Source organism: Rhagoletis pomonella, unplaced genomic scaffold (genome assembly GCF_013731165.1).
Source record: "Rhagoletis pomonella isolate Grant_MI unplaced genomic scaffold, Rhpom_1.0 Rhpom_scaffold_00001, whole genome shotgun sequence".
Classification (NCBI taxonomy): Eukaryota; Metazoa; Arthropoda; class Insecta; order Diptera; family Tephritidae; genus Rhagoletis; species Rhagoletis pomonella.
The window spans coordinates 29,905,778-29,926,350 of NW_023458555.1; the positions used below are offsets into that span (position 1 = coordinate 29,905,778).

The window sequence follows — 20,573 nt, forward strand, 5'->3', positions numbered from 1 at the left end:
AGTCATTCAGTCCACGCATGCGTTGGCTTCGAAAAAGAAACGACAATATTCGCTCACACCATTTAATCATAGATCGGCGCTTACACATATGTTAGTGTTTGGCCGAGCTTCTCCTCCGATTTGTGGCCTGCGTCTTGATTTTGCCACACAAAGGGCAGATCTACAGTTTTACGCCGACTCCGAGCGGCGATTGTATTTTTTATGAGAAGTTGTTTTTCATGGCAGCAGTGTTGCCGTTGTGCGACTAAAGTGTCAAATTGACACCTTTTGCAGATCGATGCCCCTTGGCACCGACTTTTTAAAAATAGGCTTATTTTGACACTTTTTCAAAAAATCATGCGACTTTTGCACCTTTTCTTTGATTTTAAATACAATTCCTTCATAAATTATATTTTTTTTACGTGTTTAAAAATGCTTTTAGTATTTACTTGTCAAAGGCACTTAAAAATTACACCTCTAGCCAGATTTGGGCTGATTTCAACCTTTTTATTATGTCAAAGATTTTCCGAATAAATGTCCAGAAGTAGCCTGAATTAATGCACCGTTTTTGTAGCTTAGCATTTCCTCCAATTTATTTATGTTAAATTTATTATTTATTTAATGATGTAAGTACTTTTTTTTTAACTGCAATTGTGTTTTCATACTAAATGCAAAATATACATATTGCGTATTTTTAATATATCCCTCACCAATAGGTTATTATTTTAAGAGAAAAAACTATTTTCGACAGTAAATGATGATCTCCATTAACAATTTATAAAAAAAATAATGGGGCAAATTCATAGATGAAAGATGAACTCTACTCTAAGCAGCTTTTTTGGTAGATTTTCCGTTGAAAAAAGCTAAAACTAACGTTAGAGTCGATTTCATTTCGACTATGAATATGCCGTACTGAGTTTCGAAAGGTAAAATAATGAAAGTCTTTACATACATGGTATAAACGATTTGAATGACTTGAAGACACTCTTTTTCGGCTGTGACATTTTTTTGCAACTTTCGAAAAGCTTTCAGCGGTAACACTGCATGGCAGAAATACACTCGGAGGTTGGCCATGGCCTGCCGAGGGGCGACCACTGTTAAGAAAAAACCATTTTTCTAAATTTTTTTGCGATGTAGCTTTGACCAGGACTTGAACCTAGGCCCTGCGAAGTGGAAGCGCGCACTGCTTACCACTACACCACAGCGGCCGCCACTTACTGGAGCTAATAATTTGAGTGCTCATGTAAGGCAGCAGCAGCGCGCCGCATAGCCTTTCAGAATTATACAAACAATAACAACACGATTTAGAGGGCGGGACGAAAAAATACACCGCAAGCCGATGTCCAGTAAAAATCTAAATAATTAGGGAAAATGTATTTTTCGAAAAATTTATCAAATATTGTATCTGATATTCATTGAAAGTAAGTTTTTTGTTGTGTCTTTTGCAGCCGATTTCATGCGCTCCGCTCCGCCTCATTCAATGTGAACACCTGAAGCACGTGTGCACGTGCCCTTAGAGCCGTTTCACAGTCTGTCGTTTCTCTGTTTGTCTGCTTGCGTGGCGCTTATGGTTTTGTGTGGGTCGCCTATGGTTTGGAATGGGGTCTTTGGCATACATTAACAATCAATTCCTGGCTTTGCTTTTCCATTCCCGTCCTCTTCTCTTTCACCTCTCTTGTGCTTTGCTTTGCTTACTGGTAATTAAAAACATTGGCATTTCCCCCACAGCCCGGTACACACCCACCCTCTTCTGCTACAGTTCGTTGTTTGGTTCTGCTGCCAAAACCACAAAAGGTCATACAACGTTTTCATGCGACAATCGATGACGATAATGAAGCCAACAATATTCAAATCACTGCAGAGTGAGGCAGACAGTCGGTCAGCGTCAGTCCATAAATGTAATGAGCTTTTAAGGTTGTCATAGAAGCCGACTTTTTTTTCGTGCATTTCATTTGCCAGATAATAACTCAAATGAAAAAGTGCGCATTTTTGTACACTCCGTCAAAATAGTTACTGATTTGAGTGCACCAAATCAATATCGTTGGTTTTTGCTTTTAACCTTGAAGCGATTCTGAATTTTCATCATCATATATGCATGCGTGTATGTATGTACGTATAGGCCGACGCGGTATCAACGTGATTGAACCAAAGGTAGAGGAGTGTTAGCTGTGGGCCGAAAAATTTCGTTATAGAACAACATTTTTGAACAAATGTAACCAAAATTTTCCATTTTAAAATTAAGCCATTTAAGAAGTACAGTATTTACCAGTCAATGTCCTAATAAACGCTCAATGGCAAAGTACTTTCTATTTTAGTGATCTCAAGGCAAGAATGACGGATCTCAATTCAGCTTTAACGCCAAAAATAGTAAATGCTAATCTGATTGACCAAGTACTCGCAATTTAAGAGGGAATTTCGTTCGAACGGTTTTGTATCAATAACCCCTTGAAATAATAACATCAGCACATAAGCCGCATTGGCCACTTTCTCATCTATTGCAAGAATAAAGAGCAGATAACGCCTTGCTAACTTTGTCTTCCTTATTCAGTCTCTATTTGTCACCGTCAAATATTATCGCTAAGTTTTTAATTCAACAAAAAATTATGTCCAGTGTTTTAACTACCAAAAATGTACAATCGTCCAATTTTGAAATTACCAAAAATTTATGTCCAGTTTTCGATTTCCAAAAAAAAATATTTCCAGTTTTCAAATTTAAAAAATTTACGTCCAGTTTTAAAGTACTAAGAATTTTGGTGCATATTTTAATTTACCAAAAAATGCATCTGCTGTCAATTTTTAAAGTAAAATGTATTTACTAAAAATTTATATCAAGTTCTTAAATTGCCTAAATTTTATGCCCAAAAATTTAAGGCTAGAGGCATCGTAGTTTATCAAAAAATTACGTCCAGTTTTTAAACAACCTAAAATGCACGTCCAGTTTATATTATGTCCAGTCTTCTATTACCAAAAACTTATGTCAAATTATAAAAAAGTTATGTCAAGTTTTAAACTACCAAAATGTATGTCTAGTTTTAAATTACCGAACAAAATATGTACAGATTTTAAGTTACAAAGATTATGTTCTGTTTTTGAACTACCAAAAATGAAAAAACGTCCAATTTTTGAATTACAAAAAATTTATGTAAGTCCATTTTTCGATTATAAAAAATTTATGTGCAGTTTTCGATGCCCAAAAAATTATGTTTTTTTTTCCAAAAATGTATGCACTTATGTCTACTTTTAACCTACTAAAAATTTATATAAAGTTTAAATTACCAAAATTTTATGTCCAAAAATTTAATGCTAGCTTTTAGTTTATTGAAAATTTATGTCCGGTTTTTAAATAACCTAAAATGTTCTAAATTACCAAAAATTTGTGTCACGTCTTCCAATTCCAAAAAAAGATGTCCAGTTTTAAAATTACCAAAAGTTTTATGCTAGATTTTAGTTTATCGAAAATTTATGTCCGGGTTTGAAATAACCTAAAATGTTCTAGATTAGAAAAAATTTGTGTCACGTGTTCAAATTCCAAAAAATAATGTCCAGTTTTAAAATTATCAAAAATTTATATCAAGTTTCAAACTACCAAAAATGTATGCCCAATTTTAAATTATCAAAAAAAAAATATGTACTGTTTTTTAATACAAAAATGTATGGCCAGTTTTAAAATTTTCGGACAATTAACCAGTTATTAAATCACCGAAAATAGTCCAGTTTTCAAATTTACAAGAAATTATGTCCAGTTTTTTAATTACCCAAAGTTCATCACCGGTTTTTCACTTTTAGCCTAAAAGTTTTAGGTGTAAAGTAAAATGAAAAAGCAAAGCTTTGCTAGAACAGAGGTAACAAATTATAGTTCTAAAAGGAAACTCGAAAAATTTCCATAAAATGTGTTCTATGCGTCATTTAACCGATCGGAGCTTATTTGACAGAATGTACTTGCAATCCTATTACTACATTTCCTAGCTTTTTGCAATATTGTAAAATACTTTTTTCAATCTTTCGCTTTTAACACAATATTATATATAGTGCGCATTATACATAAATATGAATGTACAAATGAAGTAATTACTATCTACTCGCAAAAAATAAGTAAGTAATTAAACTGTGTACATTATGTCACCTCAGGTAGCTAGCCTTGGCATGCGACTCATTTTTGTGTAACTTCCTTATAATTCCATATCATACATGTACATATACATACATACGACTTGGTTTATTTTTTTTATTTTTTTTTATTCAGTCCATTTTTCATTTACTAGTTCTTTAAGTCAATAGTCTTTGATATTATTTGAAAAACATTCATATTTCCTGAGTTCAATATGTTTCCAGATTTACCGATGGATGCACTCAGATTCTGTTGTTTGCTTAAAAAATGGAAATAAGATATTCGGCAAAACACACCGGCTGAATCTGGTGTATTGCCTTGGCCGAAAAAAATCAGCTCCGCATCTTAAAGTTTCTTCTTCTTCTTATTGTCAACTTCCCAAAGAGCCATAAATGTAGTGGAATTTAAGATTTCATACGAACATACATATCGTCACCTGAAATGTAAAAAGTCGTTACTAATATTTATTTATTTTTTTTCATAAAATGATGTGGGAGTTGTAATTCGATGAAATATGATGCACATATCAATCAAAAAGTGAATTTTGAATTTTTTATTGGTTACGTCTTAATGCATTTCAGGTAACGATATGTAAATACATTTTATAGCCCTACACGAAAAACGAAAATGGAAAAGCACCTATATATATTACAAAAATACAATTTCACAGTTTTTGCTGCATTACGGCGCCAGCATTTTACAGCTGTCGCATTGCCGCTGGTCATCCGGAGAGGCGCGTGCTTTCACTGCGCAGATTTGAATAGGCGACGTGCCGCGATAAGCAATTTTTACTTTTAATTGTATGAAAAAGTGTAGCTACATACATTTACAGGTACTATAAAGTATCTATGCATGTGCAACCTTAAAAATATGTCCATCAAGAAACATACACTCAGACAAAAATAAAAATGTCTATTAACCTTTAAGTATTTAAGTTTTTTTTTCGTACCACTAGCCTGGACATGTAGTCTTACAGACTCCTAGCATCAACAAGAAGTTGTCAACCTACTCAAAGATAGTCAGTGTCAACAAGTAATTTTTAGCTAAAAAAACCGACTTCAACTCTCATATAAAAAAAAAATATATATATATATATATATATCTCATGATCCACTGATCGGATCTTAACCAGATTAATATGGGACCACCTCTGAGACACTACCTTTCCGAATTATCGAAATCGGTTGACGTGGTCCAAAGTTATGCGGTAACATACATAAAAAAATAAAAAAAAACTCAGTGCGTGTAGTCCCTACGCGCGGAAGAAGTGAAACTTAATAGAGGAAATTCTTCATCTTCATCTTCATTTTCGTCTTCATCTTCATCTTCATCTTCACCTTTATCTTCATCTTTATCTTTATCTTCATCTTCATCTTCATCTTCATCTTCATTTTCATATTCATCTTCATCTTCATCTTTATCGTCATCTTCATCTTCATCTTATCTTTATATTTGTTTTTGATTATATTCTTGTCTTTGCATTAGTCTTTTCCCGCCCAATTGGCGTTTAACGCAGCTATTCGTTTTCTATACCCGTCATATGCTACCTGTACCGTGGCGTTAAATATTTATCGCAAACATAACGGAGCTATAATAATAAGATTTGCTTTAATAATTTGAGTTTAACTTTTTAAACAGGTGGCCACCCTCTTCAGGCACCTCAAAAATATTTTAATTGTGTTTCTGTAAGCTCTTTCTGTACTGCATAGTATTTTAAGCGTAAGACTTTTGTATAATTTAACTAAATTTTACTTTTGAAACAGGTGGCAACCCTCCTACATTTAGCTAGAAATTACAACTTATTCAAAACCATTTCTTTTGATACCCATATTGGGATAATTCGTTTAACTTAATAAATAATTTTAATTTGATTTTCGTATATATGGCAACCCTTTAAAAGACTAAAACCATACTGCACATCTGCAGGTCAAGCCCTTTCATGTGACACCTCATTTTTAAAAATTGAACGAACGATACAGAGTTTATGGCTTGGTGTTAAATATTTAACGCAACCATCTCCGAACTCGATTAAGAAGTTTCACTTCAATAAAAAATAAAAATAAAATATTCCGATACTCCTCCTTTTTTGGAAGTTGGTTAAAAATTACAAGACTTAACATTTTATGGCATATGCTGCTGAGATTGACAAAAAGCTTCATAAAATCGCTATCTATTAGCTAATTGGGAAAGAAGGAATCATCGGGACACATCTTGCGGTCGGTCGTGCACTATGTTGTATCGGGGTAAATCACTGCCAAAACCAAGGAGGTTCTGTCATCTCAATGATTGAATGAAACTATCGTACAGGTACACAAGCTCTGAACCAGTATGATTTGCTGCAAGGTCGCTCGCTCAACTCCATGTTGAGTAAACCTAGGGTCCATATAATACCGCTCACCTTTTGAAATGTTTTGATTTCCGCACATATCTGAGACCAGAGCCAGAGGCTAATTCGATTCAAACAAGACAGACCGAATGTTAACTGGAATTCTTTAAGCTCATTTAAAACGGATCCGATTTTTTTGTTGTTGTAAGACATCATTATTGATAAAATATCTAATACAAAATCGATAAATATATCGAGAGCAATATCGATAAATATATCGATAACAAAGTCGATAAATATCGATGTTATAGAAGCCTATATCGATAAATGCATTAATAGTTATACCGATAAATGCGTATGCTTATTGATAACGCATACTTGTTCGAATGTATCGAACGAATCTGTTCATTCCAGTTCACTCAAAGACCAGTGAATGCACGTATTCTCACATCTACCAAAATTCCTTTGCAACTGCAAAATTTGACACCAAAGGTTTTGAAGGGGTTAAATACGATTTTTCTTTCGTATAGCTATAAATTCGAATTCACAATGAGATGTGTTATTTCATTCCTATAGCTGCCTATTTGGCGCTTGCCACTTGTTTATTGCAACACGCAAAGTCGCTTGCAACACAAAAATTCCGCTCCATAAAATACGACATATTGCTACACACACAAACACACACACACACATTTGTGCATATGCATGAAAAACTATTTCGGTGAATTGTTGTGCCGGCAAAGTTTTTATTTAGCGATTTTGTAGCGCCTTAAGTTTTCATTTGTGATTTTCGTACATACATACAGTCAGCATCAAAAATATACATACTCCGACGTTTTGAAATATTGTCCATTTAATAGCAAAAACCAGAAGAATCAAGATCAAGAAAATTTCATGAAATTAAAAAAAAAATTGATTATTGTGGCTTTTGCTGTTGAATGAACTATATTTTCTTAAAAAAAAAATAGAAAAATTTGGTATAGAAAATATAAATAAATAAAATCGTCAAAACGTCAGGGTACGCATATTTTTTTTTGCTGACTGTACATACGTATTTTTGTTAGTGTATTTAAAATGAATTAAATTTGGATTCTTGGCAGTCGCAACTTCTAAAGTTATACAAAAGTTTATGCGCTTACCAACATGCATACATACACTATGCGACAAATGAAAGTGTACACCTTGTTCTAATAAAATATTCACAATTATTTTCATGAGAAATGTTTTGCATTAATTATAGTTCATTCTATAATATAAATCAAAGTTACACACTTTGGCTGCGTTTCTTTATACATTCCGGATAATCCCATTTCACAGCCGGAATAAACAGAATGCGTTTGAAATATACGTTGACATATCATCAGGAACGTTCTAAAGAATAAGTAAACAAAAAAGTTTATTCCAAACGTTCAGAATGAATAAAGAAATGCAGCCTTTATATAAAGTTCACAAAAATTCATCAAAATATTCAACTTTTGATTCAGAAGTTATACAAATTTTCGAGTATGCAGTTTTGTAGCCCATTCAATTTTAGTCTAATGAAGTTCAAGTTCCAAAACGTTGATTTTTGAGAATTGTTTTTTTTTTTAGGTGGCGGATTTTTGCACTTTTTACCATATAAGCATGAATTTCCTATGAAATAAAATGCGGAAGACCGTTAGCAACAAAATTTCAAGAAATCAACGCACTTGTTATATAAACAATAAAAACGCAAAAGCAGTCTCCAAAAAAAAAAATCTCAAAAATCAACGCGATTTTGTAGCCGCTTGAAACTTGTACTAAAAATTTAACGGGCTACAAAACTGCACACTCGAAAATTTTCTAGAAATTCTAAATAAAAAATTTTAAATTTTGATTAATTTTGATTAATTTTTTTTTTAATTTTTGTGAATTTTAAATAAAGTGTGAAAATTTGCTTTATATGGTTTATACTAAAGAATGAATAATGCAAAAAAAATTCATTGAAATAATTGTGAATATGAATTATATTAGAACAAGGTGTACACTTTCATTTGTCGCCTACTGTACATATTTGAACATCCACACAAATGTATGTTTGCGTATAACGCACGCACGTGTTTAAAAGTGTTTGAAAATTTTTGCATTTGCGCTCAATACGCTTTTTAAATGCAGCCCAACTTGTGTGCCTATTTTTCGCATTTTCCCTTGATTTAAATTTTTTCTCTTGCGCTGAATAGACTGCATCCTTTTTTATGTTGTTTTAAATGCTGCTGCATTTCTGTTATCCTCAGATATTTGAATCTAATGAAGCAGCGCCGTACACTGCTTGCATTTAATAAATATAGAACTGGAATCTCCACAGCTGATGCGCGAAAAAAAAACTTTAATTGTTTTAATTGTGCTTTTTAAAAGATCGGATCCGATTACCTTTCCTTGCTAAAGATATCTAAATTAGTTGATTAGACATAAAGCCACAACAAAAAAAAACTTTTAATGCACCTTAAAAATAGCACCTAGCTTAGCAGTTCCCGTCGTCTAAGCGAAACCCTCACTGGTGTGAAAGAGTTTTTATTAACATTTGGACTTGCGCTGTACTACGTCAATAATCTGCGCCGATTTGATGTTCAACTTTTGGTTAAAGATTGTCTCCGCACGAAGTTAGATGGTGGATATTTCCACATAGTAGTAGAAGATCACAGGCTGCACATTTGTCCTCGCCAGTGTCCTGCTCACGGCAGAGTGAGACGTATTGTCAAACCTATACTTTTGGAAATTATTCCTAAATATTACCAAAGTATATCCGGCAACTGTCTGGCAGATTTTTTGAATTATTTCGCATCACCTCTACGGCTCCTTCGCTAATGCGGTATATCTTGATAACCATTAGTTACTTTGGAGGTCACCCCCTACGTGCACCTAGTTTAATCCCTGAAACTAAAAGGAGAACGAGTTTTGGAAGGGATGTTCGGAGATGTATATTTTGCTTCGAAGAGGTAATTTACAAAAATAAAAACCCAATAATGTTGGCATAATTGGGGGTTTTGACACACTTTTAAAACTAATTGAATGGACTTAGGAGAGTCTTTATGATAAGCAGTTTTTTTTACAATGTACAGCATTTGTACATATGTATTTTTCATATACGTATATTTTTTCAGTCCAAATACATCGCTCTGTTCTTTTAATGGAATTGAATGTTATGCAACGCAAGAAATCAAATAATTTAATGTAATTTATGCGCTGACAGCTCGAAAGAATGATGTTTAGTGTGCTTGCTGTAAAAGGACATTTGCAATGCAACGAGTTAAGCGTTGCACTTTTACCAATGTTGCCAGATTTTTATTTTCAAGAACTCTAAATTTCCAAGAAAAAACTGCATTTTCTTCAACAAAAAAAAACTGTACCCTTCAAAAAACGAAGGGATTCTTGGAAGAAATGAAGGATTTTAATTGCTTTAACCCTTTCGGTACCAGCGTACATAATATTATACAAGCTATTGTGGTGCTTTAAACGCTTTTAAATGTCAAGAGAACAAATATTTTGGGCAAATTACAGCTATCTATCATTCTTCTTTATCGCGCTGTTTTAATTGACTCTTTTGGATGCTGTTGACCGTTTTTTATTCACAAAATTTGAAAAGTCTCACAAAAATCGATAGTGAGCATGTAACCTATTGAAAAAAATTCACGTTTATTTTTTGTGGAATTGAGATTCGATAAAAGTTTTTAATATTGTTCATGGTTTTGGAATATATTTCGCAAAATAAAAAAATAAAAATAATTGAGATCCCCTGCTTTTTTAAAAACCTAGTCAACTCTCAATCCAATCTAATGTACGCTGAATAATGGTAAAAATAGGAGTTTTATAAAAATATTTATTGTGTTTTTAAAAACCACGACGCAAAGTTAGACGGTATACAAATTTTCATACTTTTAGCTTCAACGGTTGAATTTTTGTACTCACAAGGGTTAAGCATATTATTTATAAGCAAATTTTAAGCAAAAAAACATCACCGACTTCTCAGCTCAAATACAAATTTCGGAGTACCGTTAGTTTATTTATGATACAATGATCGGAACTAAACCAAATTGGTATTGGACCACACTTGAGGTACCACCATCTGCTAAAAAAATAGAATTATCGAAAACGGTTCTTGTGGTCTAAAGTTATCCGGCAACATACATTGTCTGACGAATTGATAACCTCTTCCTTTTTTTGGAAGTCGGTTAAAAAAAAATAATTTAAAATTAAGTAACTGTTAATTTTACATAATAGTTACGTAACTTCACAAAAAAGTCTATGAAATAGAACATTTAAATTTCATTATTTTTCGTAATTTGATTTTTAAATTCTTTGTATACAATTCGACCTGAAATTCAGTACAAACAATACTAAGCGGTTTGTAAGAGCTCTTGTTTAAGTTTTAAATGCATACCACAAAGTGCTGGAATTTCTAATTAATTCTTCATTTTGGTTTTATTCAAATTGATTGGAGGAAAATGTTCTTTCAACATTTGCCAGGAGCAGCTGAAACCATTTTTTTTTTTTTAAATAGGAAATACTGCACCACTTTTTTCTATCTTACAAATTTACTTCCAAAAAAACTGAAAGATATATTTTAATTTATTCCTTCAAATTTGAAATTTTGAAAGAGTAATTTATGCTAACTGTGAATATGGCAACACTGACTTCTATACAAATAAATAAGCAGTCACTTTTTATGGTACGTTTACATGCATTGTATTTACTTACACTCACAGCAAAAAGTTTTGGTACGGAGAATTTTTCACAGTATATGGAACAATTTTTATTTTAATTTTTTCCGCTAATTGTCTATGAAAACATGATTCATACTACAGCAATAAACATAAAAATATAATTTCTAAACATTGTGCGAAACTAAAAATAAAAACTCAAAACATTTTCATGCAAATTTTCAACTTTTCAATAAGATTTTTTAGAATTTCTAATTAAAATGCAGTATAATAAAAAGCAAGTTTGAAGTTGATAAATTTGGTTGGTTTTTGAGATTTTTTAAGCCGTTTTGCATTTCGAATTTTATTTTGTATGGATGAAAACGCGTGAAAAAAATTGCCAACAATCAATGGTAAGTCCTAGCTTATTCAAACATGGCCTTTATTATAATAAAATTTAATGGCCTACAAAACTGTAATTTTGCATGCAAATTTTTTGAATTTTCCTGAATTTTGCTGAAATTTTGGAAATTATATTTTTATATTTTTGTTGTATTATCAACCATATTTTTATAAAAAATTAGCGAAAAAATAATTTATAAAAATTGAATATACATATGTTCGTATTGTGAAAAATTCTCTGTGCCAATACTTTTTGCCGTGAGTGTATGTATGAAGTATGTAGTATAATATCCATAAACTACAGCAACAGCGTTTATTTATTAATTTTTTGGTTTTGTATAAATTCATTTTCCTCGGTACAACCTTTGCAATATTCACTAAAAGTAATTTTCGTGCTCGTAAAACTGCGCTGAACCATGAAGGTAATCAATTTCCCACCGATCGGCCAACCGGCCGGCCACAAGAAACACCCAATTTCGTTATACAGCCAAATTGAGTAGGAAATACGACGTTGATTCGTGCCAAGATAGCAGCACCACACTACAATCCACAACGTTCATCAGCCGCAGCAGCAGCACGGCAAGACAAACTTGTATGCTTCAATGAGTTTTAAGTCTCTATTTTGGATTGTTTCTGCATTTCATTTGCCCGATTGGGTTTCTTATTGAAACTTATGTACTCTGCCTCAACGATTCGTTCGACCGAAATTCAACTAGTAAACAAAAAAATGCTAGTACATTTTCAACGTTTTTCCATATACAATTTTCAATGTAGTATTTCAATTGATTTTTGATTTTCCATTTTGCACTTTTTCATAGATACTAATTCGCTGCTCTCATTCGTATTTCAGACGTTGCAACTGAAGCAACCAACAGCAACATCGCAAGTGAAGCAAGTGACATCACAAACACAGAAAAAGCAAGAAACAAGAAAGCATTAGGAAAAGATTTATTTAACTCTTCTACAACAAAACAACAAAAAAAAAATACTGTCAAACATTGCACATCAACATTATCACCACCACCAACCGCATCTCCAGCTTTCAACATTCATCTCATTTAATTTTTGGCAAATCGATAAAATCCTTTAATTGCCAACATCATGACTGAGGATACAGAATACAAGAAATTACCGGTAGACGAGCGTTGCGTGCACAAATTGTGGAAGGCACGTGTCGATGGCTATGAGGAAGCAGCCAAAATTTTTCGTGAAATTGACGATGAAAAATCACCAGAATGGATGAAATTCTTAGGCCTCATAAAAAAGATGGTCGTCGACTCGAATGTTGTTGCACAGGAAAAGGGTCTTGAGGCGGCATTGATATTTGTTGAGAATTGCGGTCAAGCCGGCAAGACAGTGGGCGATGTTATGGCTGGCATTGTGCAGAAATGCATTGCTGCGCCCAAAGCAAAAACTAAAGATTTGGCAGTGCAGATAACGCTCATGTATATTGAAATAGAGAAGCAAGAGGCAGTCATAGAGGAGCTTGTGAAGGGTATGGAGCATAAGAATCCAAAAATTGTTGCTGCTTGCGTGTCTGCCACAACATTGGCACTACGTGATTTTGGCAATAAAGTTGTGAGCGTTAAACCGATGATTAAGAAATTGGCACCGTTGATGAGCGATCGTGATAAGACAGTGCGCGATGAAGGCAAACAGTTGGCAATTGAGATTTATCGGTGAGTGTGAGCGGCGACAAGCTGGTGTGGAAATTAATGTAAAAATTAATTATTCCGCTTCTCTTCTTGCAGCTGGATTGGCGCCGCCATGAAACCACAAATCACCTCATTGCCGCAGGTCACACTCAAAGAGCTAGAGGATGAATTTGACAAACTCAAAGGAGAGAAGGCTGAACCAGTAAGGTGAATTTGAAGAATAACTAGCTAGCTTTTGTGGTGTTTAAATTAATAAATTGTTTGTTTTTGTTTTACTTCTTAAGATATTTAAAATCGCAGCAGGAAAAACAACAACAGATTTCTGCCGCTGCTGCCGAGCACGATGAAGCAGGCGACGGTAACTATTAGTTATTTTTACTCAATTTAATATTTTTTTTAAATTTTGTACCCCGGACTTGGCTCTTTGACTTTGCAATTCGATTAAAGTTATTGCTCCAACAAAGTAAACTACCTACTATATAAATGTCGGTTATGTGTCTTTATCTGTTATCAACCAGCGTTGATCCATCATCGTAAACCCGGTGGGCTCTACGACGATTCCTACAAATTCAAAATCGACTACGTGATTTTAAGTCCTCTATCTAAGTTATTTATATATTTGATATATAAGTTTATGAAATCATCGGTTGGTTTAGCTTTGAGGTATTCTCTGTGCATTTAGTTATTGTCCCTTAATTGATATCATAGGCTTCTTCAGTTCAATTTTAAATTAAAAATTCGTCTACCTAGTAAAGAACGCAGTCTTGGTAAAAATAATTTTATTTCTGAAATTCGAGTATGATGAATTTGAAATATATTAGAGGCCAGACCCTCAAACAGAATATTCTCCTTTGCCTCAACTTAGGATCATTCGAAATTTGTTAAAACGTGGTATGACAGTTTTTGCAGTGTATTTGGCCACCAAACTACGAAGGCATAAGCCACGAGCATAATTTTTAATGACTTCAGATCCCTCATCCGACGATTCTTCTACAGGCCATCATTGATCCGTCAAGCTTTACTAAAAGTCTTATCAAGGTAGAAGTTCTAATCCAATTATCAAGAGTGATACACACCAGTTAAGTCTGTATATACGGCAAGCAATCTTCTGTAGTATGATTAAAAGTTCATCTACCACAGTCAAGACATTTATTGCACCAATGGTTGAGTGATCTATGATACGTTGGATCATTGCCCCTAAGATTGATGCGTAGACTGCAAAAACTAGTAAACTTTTAGAGGCATAAACATAAATGAGTCATTGGGTCTTATCAATAAAAACTTACCAATTGCTTTTTCCTAAAATTTCAGTCCTTCTACTTAAATTTATTTGAAGAAATCGAGTAAAGGGTATTAAATTTTAAGAAAAGCAGTTGTTTTAGGCTCCTAATTCGGAATGTTAGATTTCAAAAAAGATATGGTCGTATTTGCCTCAGGAATTTGCTGAAAAATTGGCTGTAATGGAAATTTGGAGAAATGGAGGAAACTACCAAACTTATCAAAAATTGTTCCCATTAAACAGATGTTAAAAGTATCAAAAAAAAGTTCATTTGTCTTTTTAAGTGGGACGGCTCTTACTAAATGAAATGTATTTCATTGAAGTGATCTTGATTTGTAGTGCAATAACTACACTTACGCTAAAGGTTAATTTCCGCCAGTAATATTTTCGAAATTGGCCAGCACGTTTCTCTTTAAATGTCTCTTAACACTGATATCATTCATTGCATTAGTTGTTATTAAAAAATCTATATTACAATATATCAGTGTATAAACCGCTTTAGGTTGTCGAGATATGTGTTGTTATCGATCTATTAATTGATTACGGATGTTGATATTAATCTCTTAAATATGTTGTCGGTACATTATTCGACGTTGTTATCGATATTTATTGATATTGTGACTGACTATTCACATCGTTTATCGTTTGCTTGCATACATATTTCTATAATATTGAAAGCTTACAGCTATAGCGTCAAAATTCAGATACTCAAACCAAAGAGATTTCCTCTAAGTCACTTCTTATGTAGCCTGCGCAATACCGGCAAATATTTGATCATCTTTTTGATCATTTTTTTTGTACTAATAAAAGATTTTTAGTGTTTATTTTTCAAAATAAAACAATTAATCAGAAATCTTTTATTTTCTGGTTCATTAGCCGTTACTTTTGCAGCATTTGCAACCCTAAAAAATTTCCATTTACTATTTCTTGAAAGAATTGCGCTTCCGCAATATGCGCGCACCCACCTAAATGAGCTCAACATTTAAAAAAAAAAAAAAAAAAAAAATAGCTAAAGTGATTTAGGAAATTTGATATTCGTCATTATCGCAGCTATGCACATCTTTCTACTAATGCACATATACAAACATACATACATATATCAATTATTTTCCTGATATTAGCAATACGATAAATATGCGCGGAAATGCCTTCTTCGCTCAGCTTAATTGCCACTTTGTCACGCAACATTGGGCGCATTGGCAATTCGTCTATGCTACAGTGAAATTAATTTTCCTCATACGTAGCCACACCCCAAAAATCACAAGTTTTAGCACCTTTTATTATATTGTTTTTTTTTTTTGCTTTGCTTTTGCTTTGTAGATGAAGACGGCGAGGGTGAAGAGGCCATTGATCCTATGGATCTCATTGATCCAGTTGATATACTCTCAAAGATGCCTAAAGATTTCTATGATAAATTGGAGGAGAAGAAGTGGACGTTGCGCAAGGAATCCTTGGAAGCACTCGAGAAGCTTTTGACAGAGAATCCAAAATTGGAGAATGGCGAATATGGCGTGTTGGTCAGTACACTAAAGAAAGTCATCACAAAAGACACCAATGTGGTGTTGGTTGCAATGGCCGGAAAGTGTCTGGCGATGTTGGCCAATGGATTGGGCAAGCGTTTTGGCACCTATGCAATGGTATGTGTGATATAGTTACAATGTTTTCCAATGAAACCTCTTGCACAAAAATATGAAATCCTTCAGCAAATTTCTATTAACTTCCCTTTACTTTTGCAAATCTCCAATTAACCAATTTCTCCCATCAGGCCTGCGTTCCCTCTCTACTGGAGAAATTCAAAGAGAAGAAGGCAAATGTTGTCGCTGCGCTGCGCGAGTCCATGGACGCTATCTATCCATCCACGAATTTGGAAGCCATGCAGGAGTGCATCGTCGAGTCGTTGGGCAACAAAAATCCTAACGTCAAATCTGAGACAGCTTTCTTCCTTGCGCGTGCATTTGCGCGCACTCAGCCTACTGCGCTAAATAAGAAACTGCTCAAACTCTATGTGACCACACTAATAAAGACGTTAAATGAACCCGATCCTACTGTACGTGACGCCTCAGCAGAAGCTTTGGGCACTCTACTCAAACTAATGGGAGAAAAATCTGTTGGACCTTTCCTAATTGAAGTTGATGCACTTAAAATGGCAAAAATTAAGGAATGCCAGGAGAAGGCTGAGATTAAGGTAAAAGTGGTAGGGGTCAAGAAGGAACGTCCTGCTACTGCGCCGGCGTCAAAAACATCAGTGGCAGCCGCCTCATCAGCTGGTAATGTTGGTTCAGGTGCATCGTCTCGCAGCGGCTCCACTGAACCGAAATCCGTGTCGCGTCCTGCTACGGCTGGCGGCAAAAAGTCGGGTGTTAAACGCGTAGCAGGCGGTGGCAGTGCAGCACCACTTTCCAAATCCGCTAGCAGCGCCAAAGTGTTGGCCACTGAGCGCGAGCTGCCTTTGGAAGAGGTGCAGGCCAAGGCTGAGGAATTGCTGCCGCCAGATGTGCTCTCCGGTTTGATAGATACGAATTGGAAGAATCGTTTAGCAGCTTGTGAGAATCTCTTGCAAACTATAGGTGACTTTGACGCCAAGCAAACTGGATTGTCGCAGACCCTTGTCCGTACGGTTAGCGCACGCAAGCCGGGCTTAAAGGTATGTTTTGATTCGACTTTTTCGAAATGTTTTTGCTTATTTACTATTCTCTGCTACGCACTTGGCAGGAGATGAATTTCCAAGTGCTGAAGCATAAACTTGACATAATTCGCATTGTTGCTGAAACTTACCCGCTTACAACAACCACAACTGATCTTGTTGTCAATGAAGTGACCGAAAAGTTGGCCGACATTAAAAATGGCGCCACAGCCGCTGATGTACTCACCGCCTTTGCTGAAGCCACCAAGTTGGAGCACATTGTAGGACGCGTACTTACCTTCGCCTTTGATCAGAAGTCGCCGAAAGTGCAGTCCGAAGCTTTGAATTGGGTGAGCAAGGCTATACTGGAATTCGGTTTTCAGTTACAACCCAAGCTGCTGCTCGAAGACGTGCGCAAAGCAGTGCAAAGCACAAATCCTACTGTGCGTGGTGCTGCTATTTGCCTGCTCGGCACCATGTCCTTGTATATGGGCAGCACAATAATGATGTTCTTTGAAAATGAGAAGCCCGCGTTAAAGTCACAAATTCAAACTGAGTTGGATAAGAGTGCTGGCGAAAAGCCACCAAAACCAGTGCGTGGCGTTAAGAAGTCAGCTGGCAACGCAGGCGGTGCCGCAGTTGATGCCGATGACGACGCCTGTGATGATGATGAGGCGCAGGAGCAAATGAATTTGGCTGATATGTTGCCGCGCATTGACATTGCACCGCAAATTACCGAGACGCTCTTGAAGGAGATGTCCGACAAAGACTGGAAGACACGCAATGAAGGCCTAAATAAACTGCAAACCATTATTCTCGAAGCTAAATTGATTAAGCCCACAATTGGCGATTTAGCGCCGGCACTTGCGCATCGCCTGCTCGATTCGAATGCAAAAATCGCGCAAACCGCCATGTCTATTTGCGAGCAGCTAGCCAATGCCATGGGCTCGAGCTGTAAGAATCACGTTCGAACTTTATTTCCCGGTTTCCTGCATGCGCTGGGCGACAACAAGCCTGCTGTGCGCGCCGCTGCCCTGAGTTGCATCAACAGTTTCGGCGAGAAGGGTGGCTACAAAGAGTTCTTTGAGAGCGAAATGATTGCTGATGCACTGAAGACTGGTTCGCCCGCGCTCAAATCGGAGCTATGGGGTTGGCTGGCCGAGCGTATGCCTCAACTGCCACCAAAATCGATATCCAAAGAGGAGTTAACCTCGATGGTACCACACTTGTATGCGCACATCTGTGATCGCAATGTAGATGTGCGCAAAAATGCAAACGAAGCCGTTTTAGGCATAATGATACACCTCGGTTTCGAGAGTATGGTCAAAGCGCTCGATAAACAGAAACCCGCCTCAAAGAAGGATATACAGGCAGCATTGGATAAGGCACGTCCGAATCTTCCAATGAAACCGTTGCCTAAAGGCAAGCAGCAAGCGCCAATTGAAGAGCCGACAAAGAAAGTAGTGCGTGGCGGCGGCGGTGGCGCGCAAAAGAATGCTGCAGCCAAGGGCGGCGCTGCTGGTGCTGGTGATAAAACCGGCGCCGCTTCGTCACGCAAAAAGGAGGAAGATGTTGACACATCGCCATTGCTGGCAGTCAATAATTCTAAAAATCAACGGTTGATTGATGAACAGAAAATGCGCGTACTCAAGTGGACATTCACAACGCCACGCGAGGAGTTCATCGAGCTTTTACGCGAGCAAATGACCACGGCCAATGTAAACAAAGGACTAATGGCCAACATGTTTCACGATGACTTTAGGTGAGTGATCCGGAAAATTCTGAATATTAGCAACCTAACTATAAAGTACCTTTAATTTCCTTTCAAACCAAGAAGGGTAATAAAAAACTGTATTCCTTTGTTTAAAGCCTGTTCCGATCTAATGAACAAATTTTCATTCTTCTTTGTTTCGTTACAAACATTTCTACTATTCGGCTATTTCTTATACAGATACCATTTGAAAGTTATCGAGGCTTTGAACGAAGATTTACCCAACAACAACAAGGCATTGGTCTGCAATCTGGATTTAATATTAAAATGGCTCTCGCTGCGTTTTTACGATACGAATCCTTCAGTTTTGCTAAAGGGTCTCGAGTATCTCAATCTGGTTTTCCAGACATTGGTCGAAACGGAGTACATACTCGCTGAAAACGAAGGTAGCGCATTCATACCACACCTGCTACTGAAGGTCAGAATACGCCAAAACTACTTCTCTATTAGCAAATTTATTTAACTTATACATATTCGCATTTCTGCAGCTCGGTGATCCCAAAGATGCTGTGCGCGTTGGTGTGCGGTCGCTTCTACGTCAAATACTACTCGTCTACCCCTATACCAAAGTATTTGTGTACGTTATGGATGGACTTAAATCAAAGAACGCCCGTCAACGTACCGAATGCTTAGATGAGCTTGGCTATTTGATTGAAAACTATGGCTTAACGGTATGTCAGCCGTCACAACAGGTAGCATTGAAGGAGATTGCGCGTCACATTTCCGATCGTGACAACTCTGTGCGCAATGCGGCATTGAATTGTGTAGTGCAGGCATATTTCTTGGCTGGCGAAAAGGTCTATAAGCTAATTGGTCAATTGAATGAGAAAGATCTGTCCATGTTGGATGAGCGTATAAAGCGCGCTAAGAAAACGCGTAAACCAGCACCAGCTGCGGCAGACACTACAACAGCGATTGTTGGTGTTGGTGGCGGCGCTAAAACAAGTGCGCAGGTGGTGCAACAGGATAGCATAGAAATCGATGAGCCGGCAACGAATGGCGCATGCGATGAGCTGCCACCGCCAGACGAGCAGCCAACGCCGGCAGCAAGGTGAGTGCTGTGGCAGTGAAAGTACAATTAATGGCCAAATACATGTGCGTGTTTAAAAAAATTTCAGGTTGAAGAGAGTGAGATGAATACAAGTGCCTAAAAAAAATGGCAATTGACGAGTGCGCTGCTAAGGCGTTGTGAAGGCTGTGTGTTTTTTTGTACATATGTACATATATAAAATCTTCTTAATTAGTTATATGACTTGCATATGACATAATAAAAAACCAGAATGCAGAGCCCCTTCACAACGTCTCAGCATTGAGCTGACAGCTGCCAGCTGCCAGCTGCCAGCGCCATCGCCATCGCTATATTGATTGTTGTTTTTATTCGCTCACTTTTCCAACTACAATTTCCTTAACCTTTCGACAGTCCCTAATAATCGTTTACATTTTTATTGTATTTGGCATAATAAATGCTTATAAGTATGTATAATAACTAAACCAAAGCAAAAAAAAAACTAAAGAAAATTTATTACTAAATTTTTAACAATTCTTTTCTTAATAATTGTAGTGCTGCTCTTCTTCCTCGTTTTGCTAAACTCCATTATTATAATTTTTTAAAATTCACATTATATTGCTCTGCTGATCTCTAACGTAACTGATGAGAATATAATAACTAAAAAAAACATCCAAAACAATTAATGTTTTAATTTTCACCTCCATAGTGTGCAATTGCAATCGAATGCGAATGAAGCAAATGCCAGTACGGAAGCAAAAGACAAGCG

At 35.9% G+C, this 20,573-nt stretch overlaps 1 protein-coding gene across 1 annotated transcript in view; it reads left to right on the plus strand.

Moving 5' to 3' along the window:
- Positions 1-20,573, plus strand: part of LOC118743700 (protein mini spindles-like) — a 67,673-nt gene that overhangs the window by 36,023 nt on the left and 11,077 nt on the right. The window contains exons 2-10 of the mRNA XM_036476497.1: positions 12,321-13,149; positions 13,222-13,332; positions 13,410-13,483; positions 15,725-16,041; positions 16,170-17,048; positions 17,117-18,789; positions 18,979-19,216; positions 19,287-19,849; positions 20,514-20,572. Of these exons, the coding sequence (XP_036332390.1) occupies positions 12,572-13,149; positions 13,222-13,332; positions 13,410-13,483; positions 15,725-16,041; positions 16,170-17,048; positions 17,117-18,789; positions 18,979-19,216; positions 19,287-19,849; positions 20,514-20,572 (4,492 nt within the window). The 5' untranslated portion in view covers positions 12,321-12,571. The remainder of the gene's footprint in view (positions 1-12,320; positions 13,150-13,221; positions 13,333-13,409; positions 13,484-15,724; positions 16,042-16,169; positions 17,049-17,116; positions 18,790-18,978; positions 19,217-19,286; positions 19,850-20,513; position 20,573) is intronic.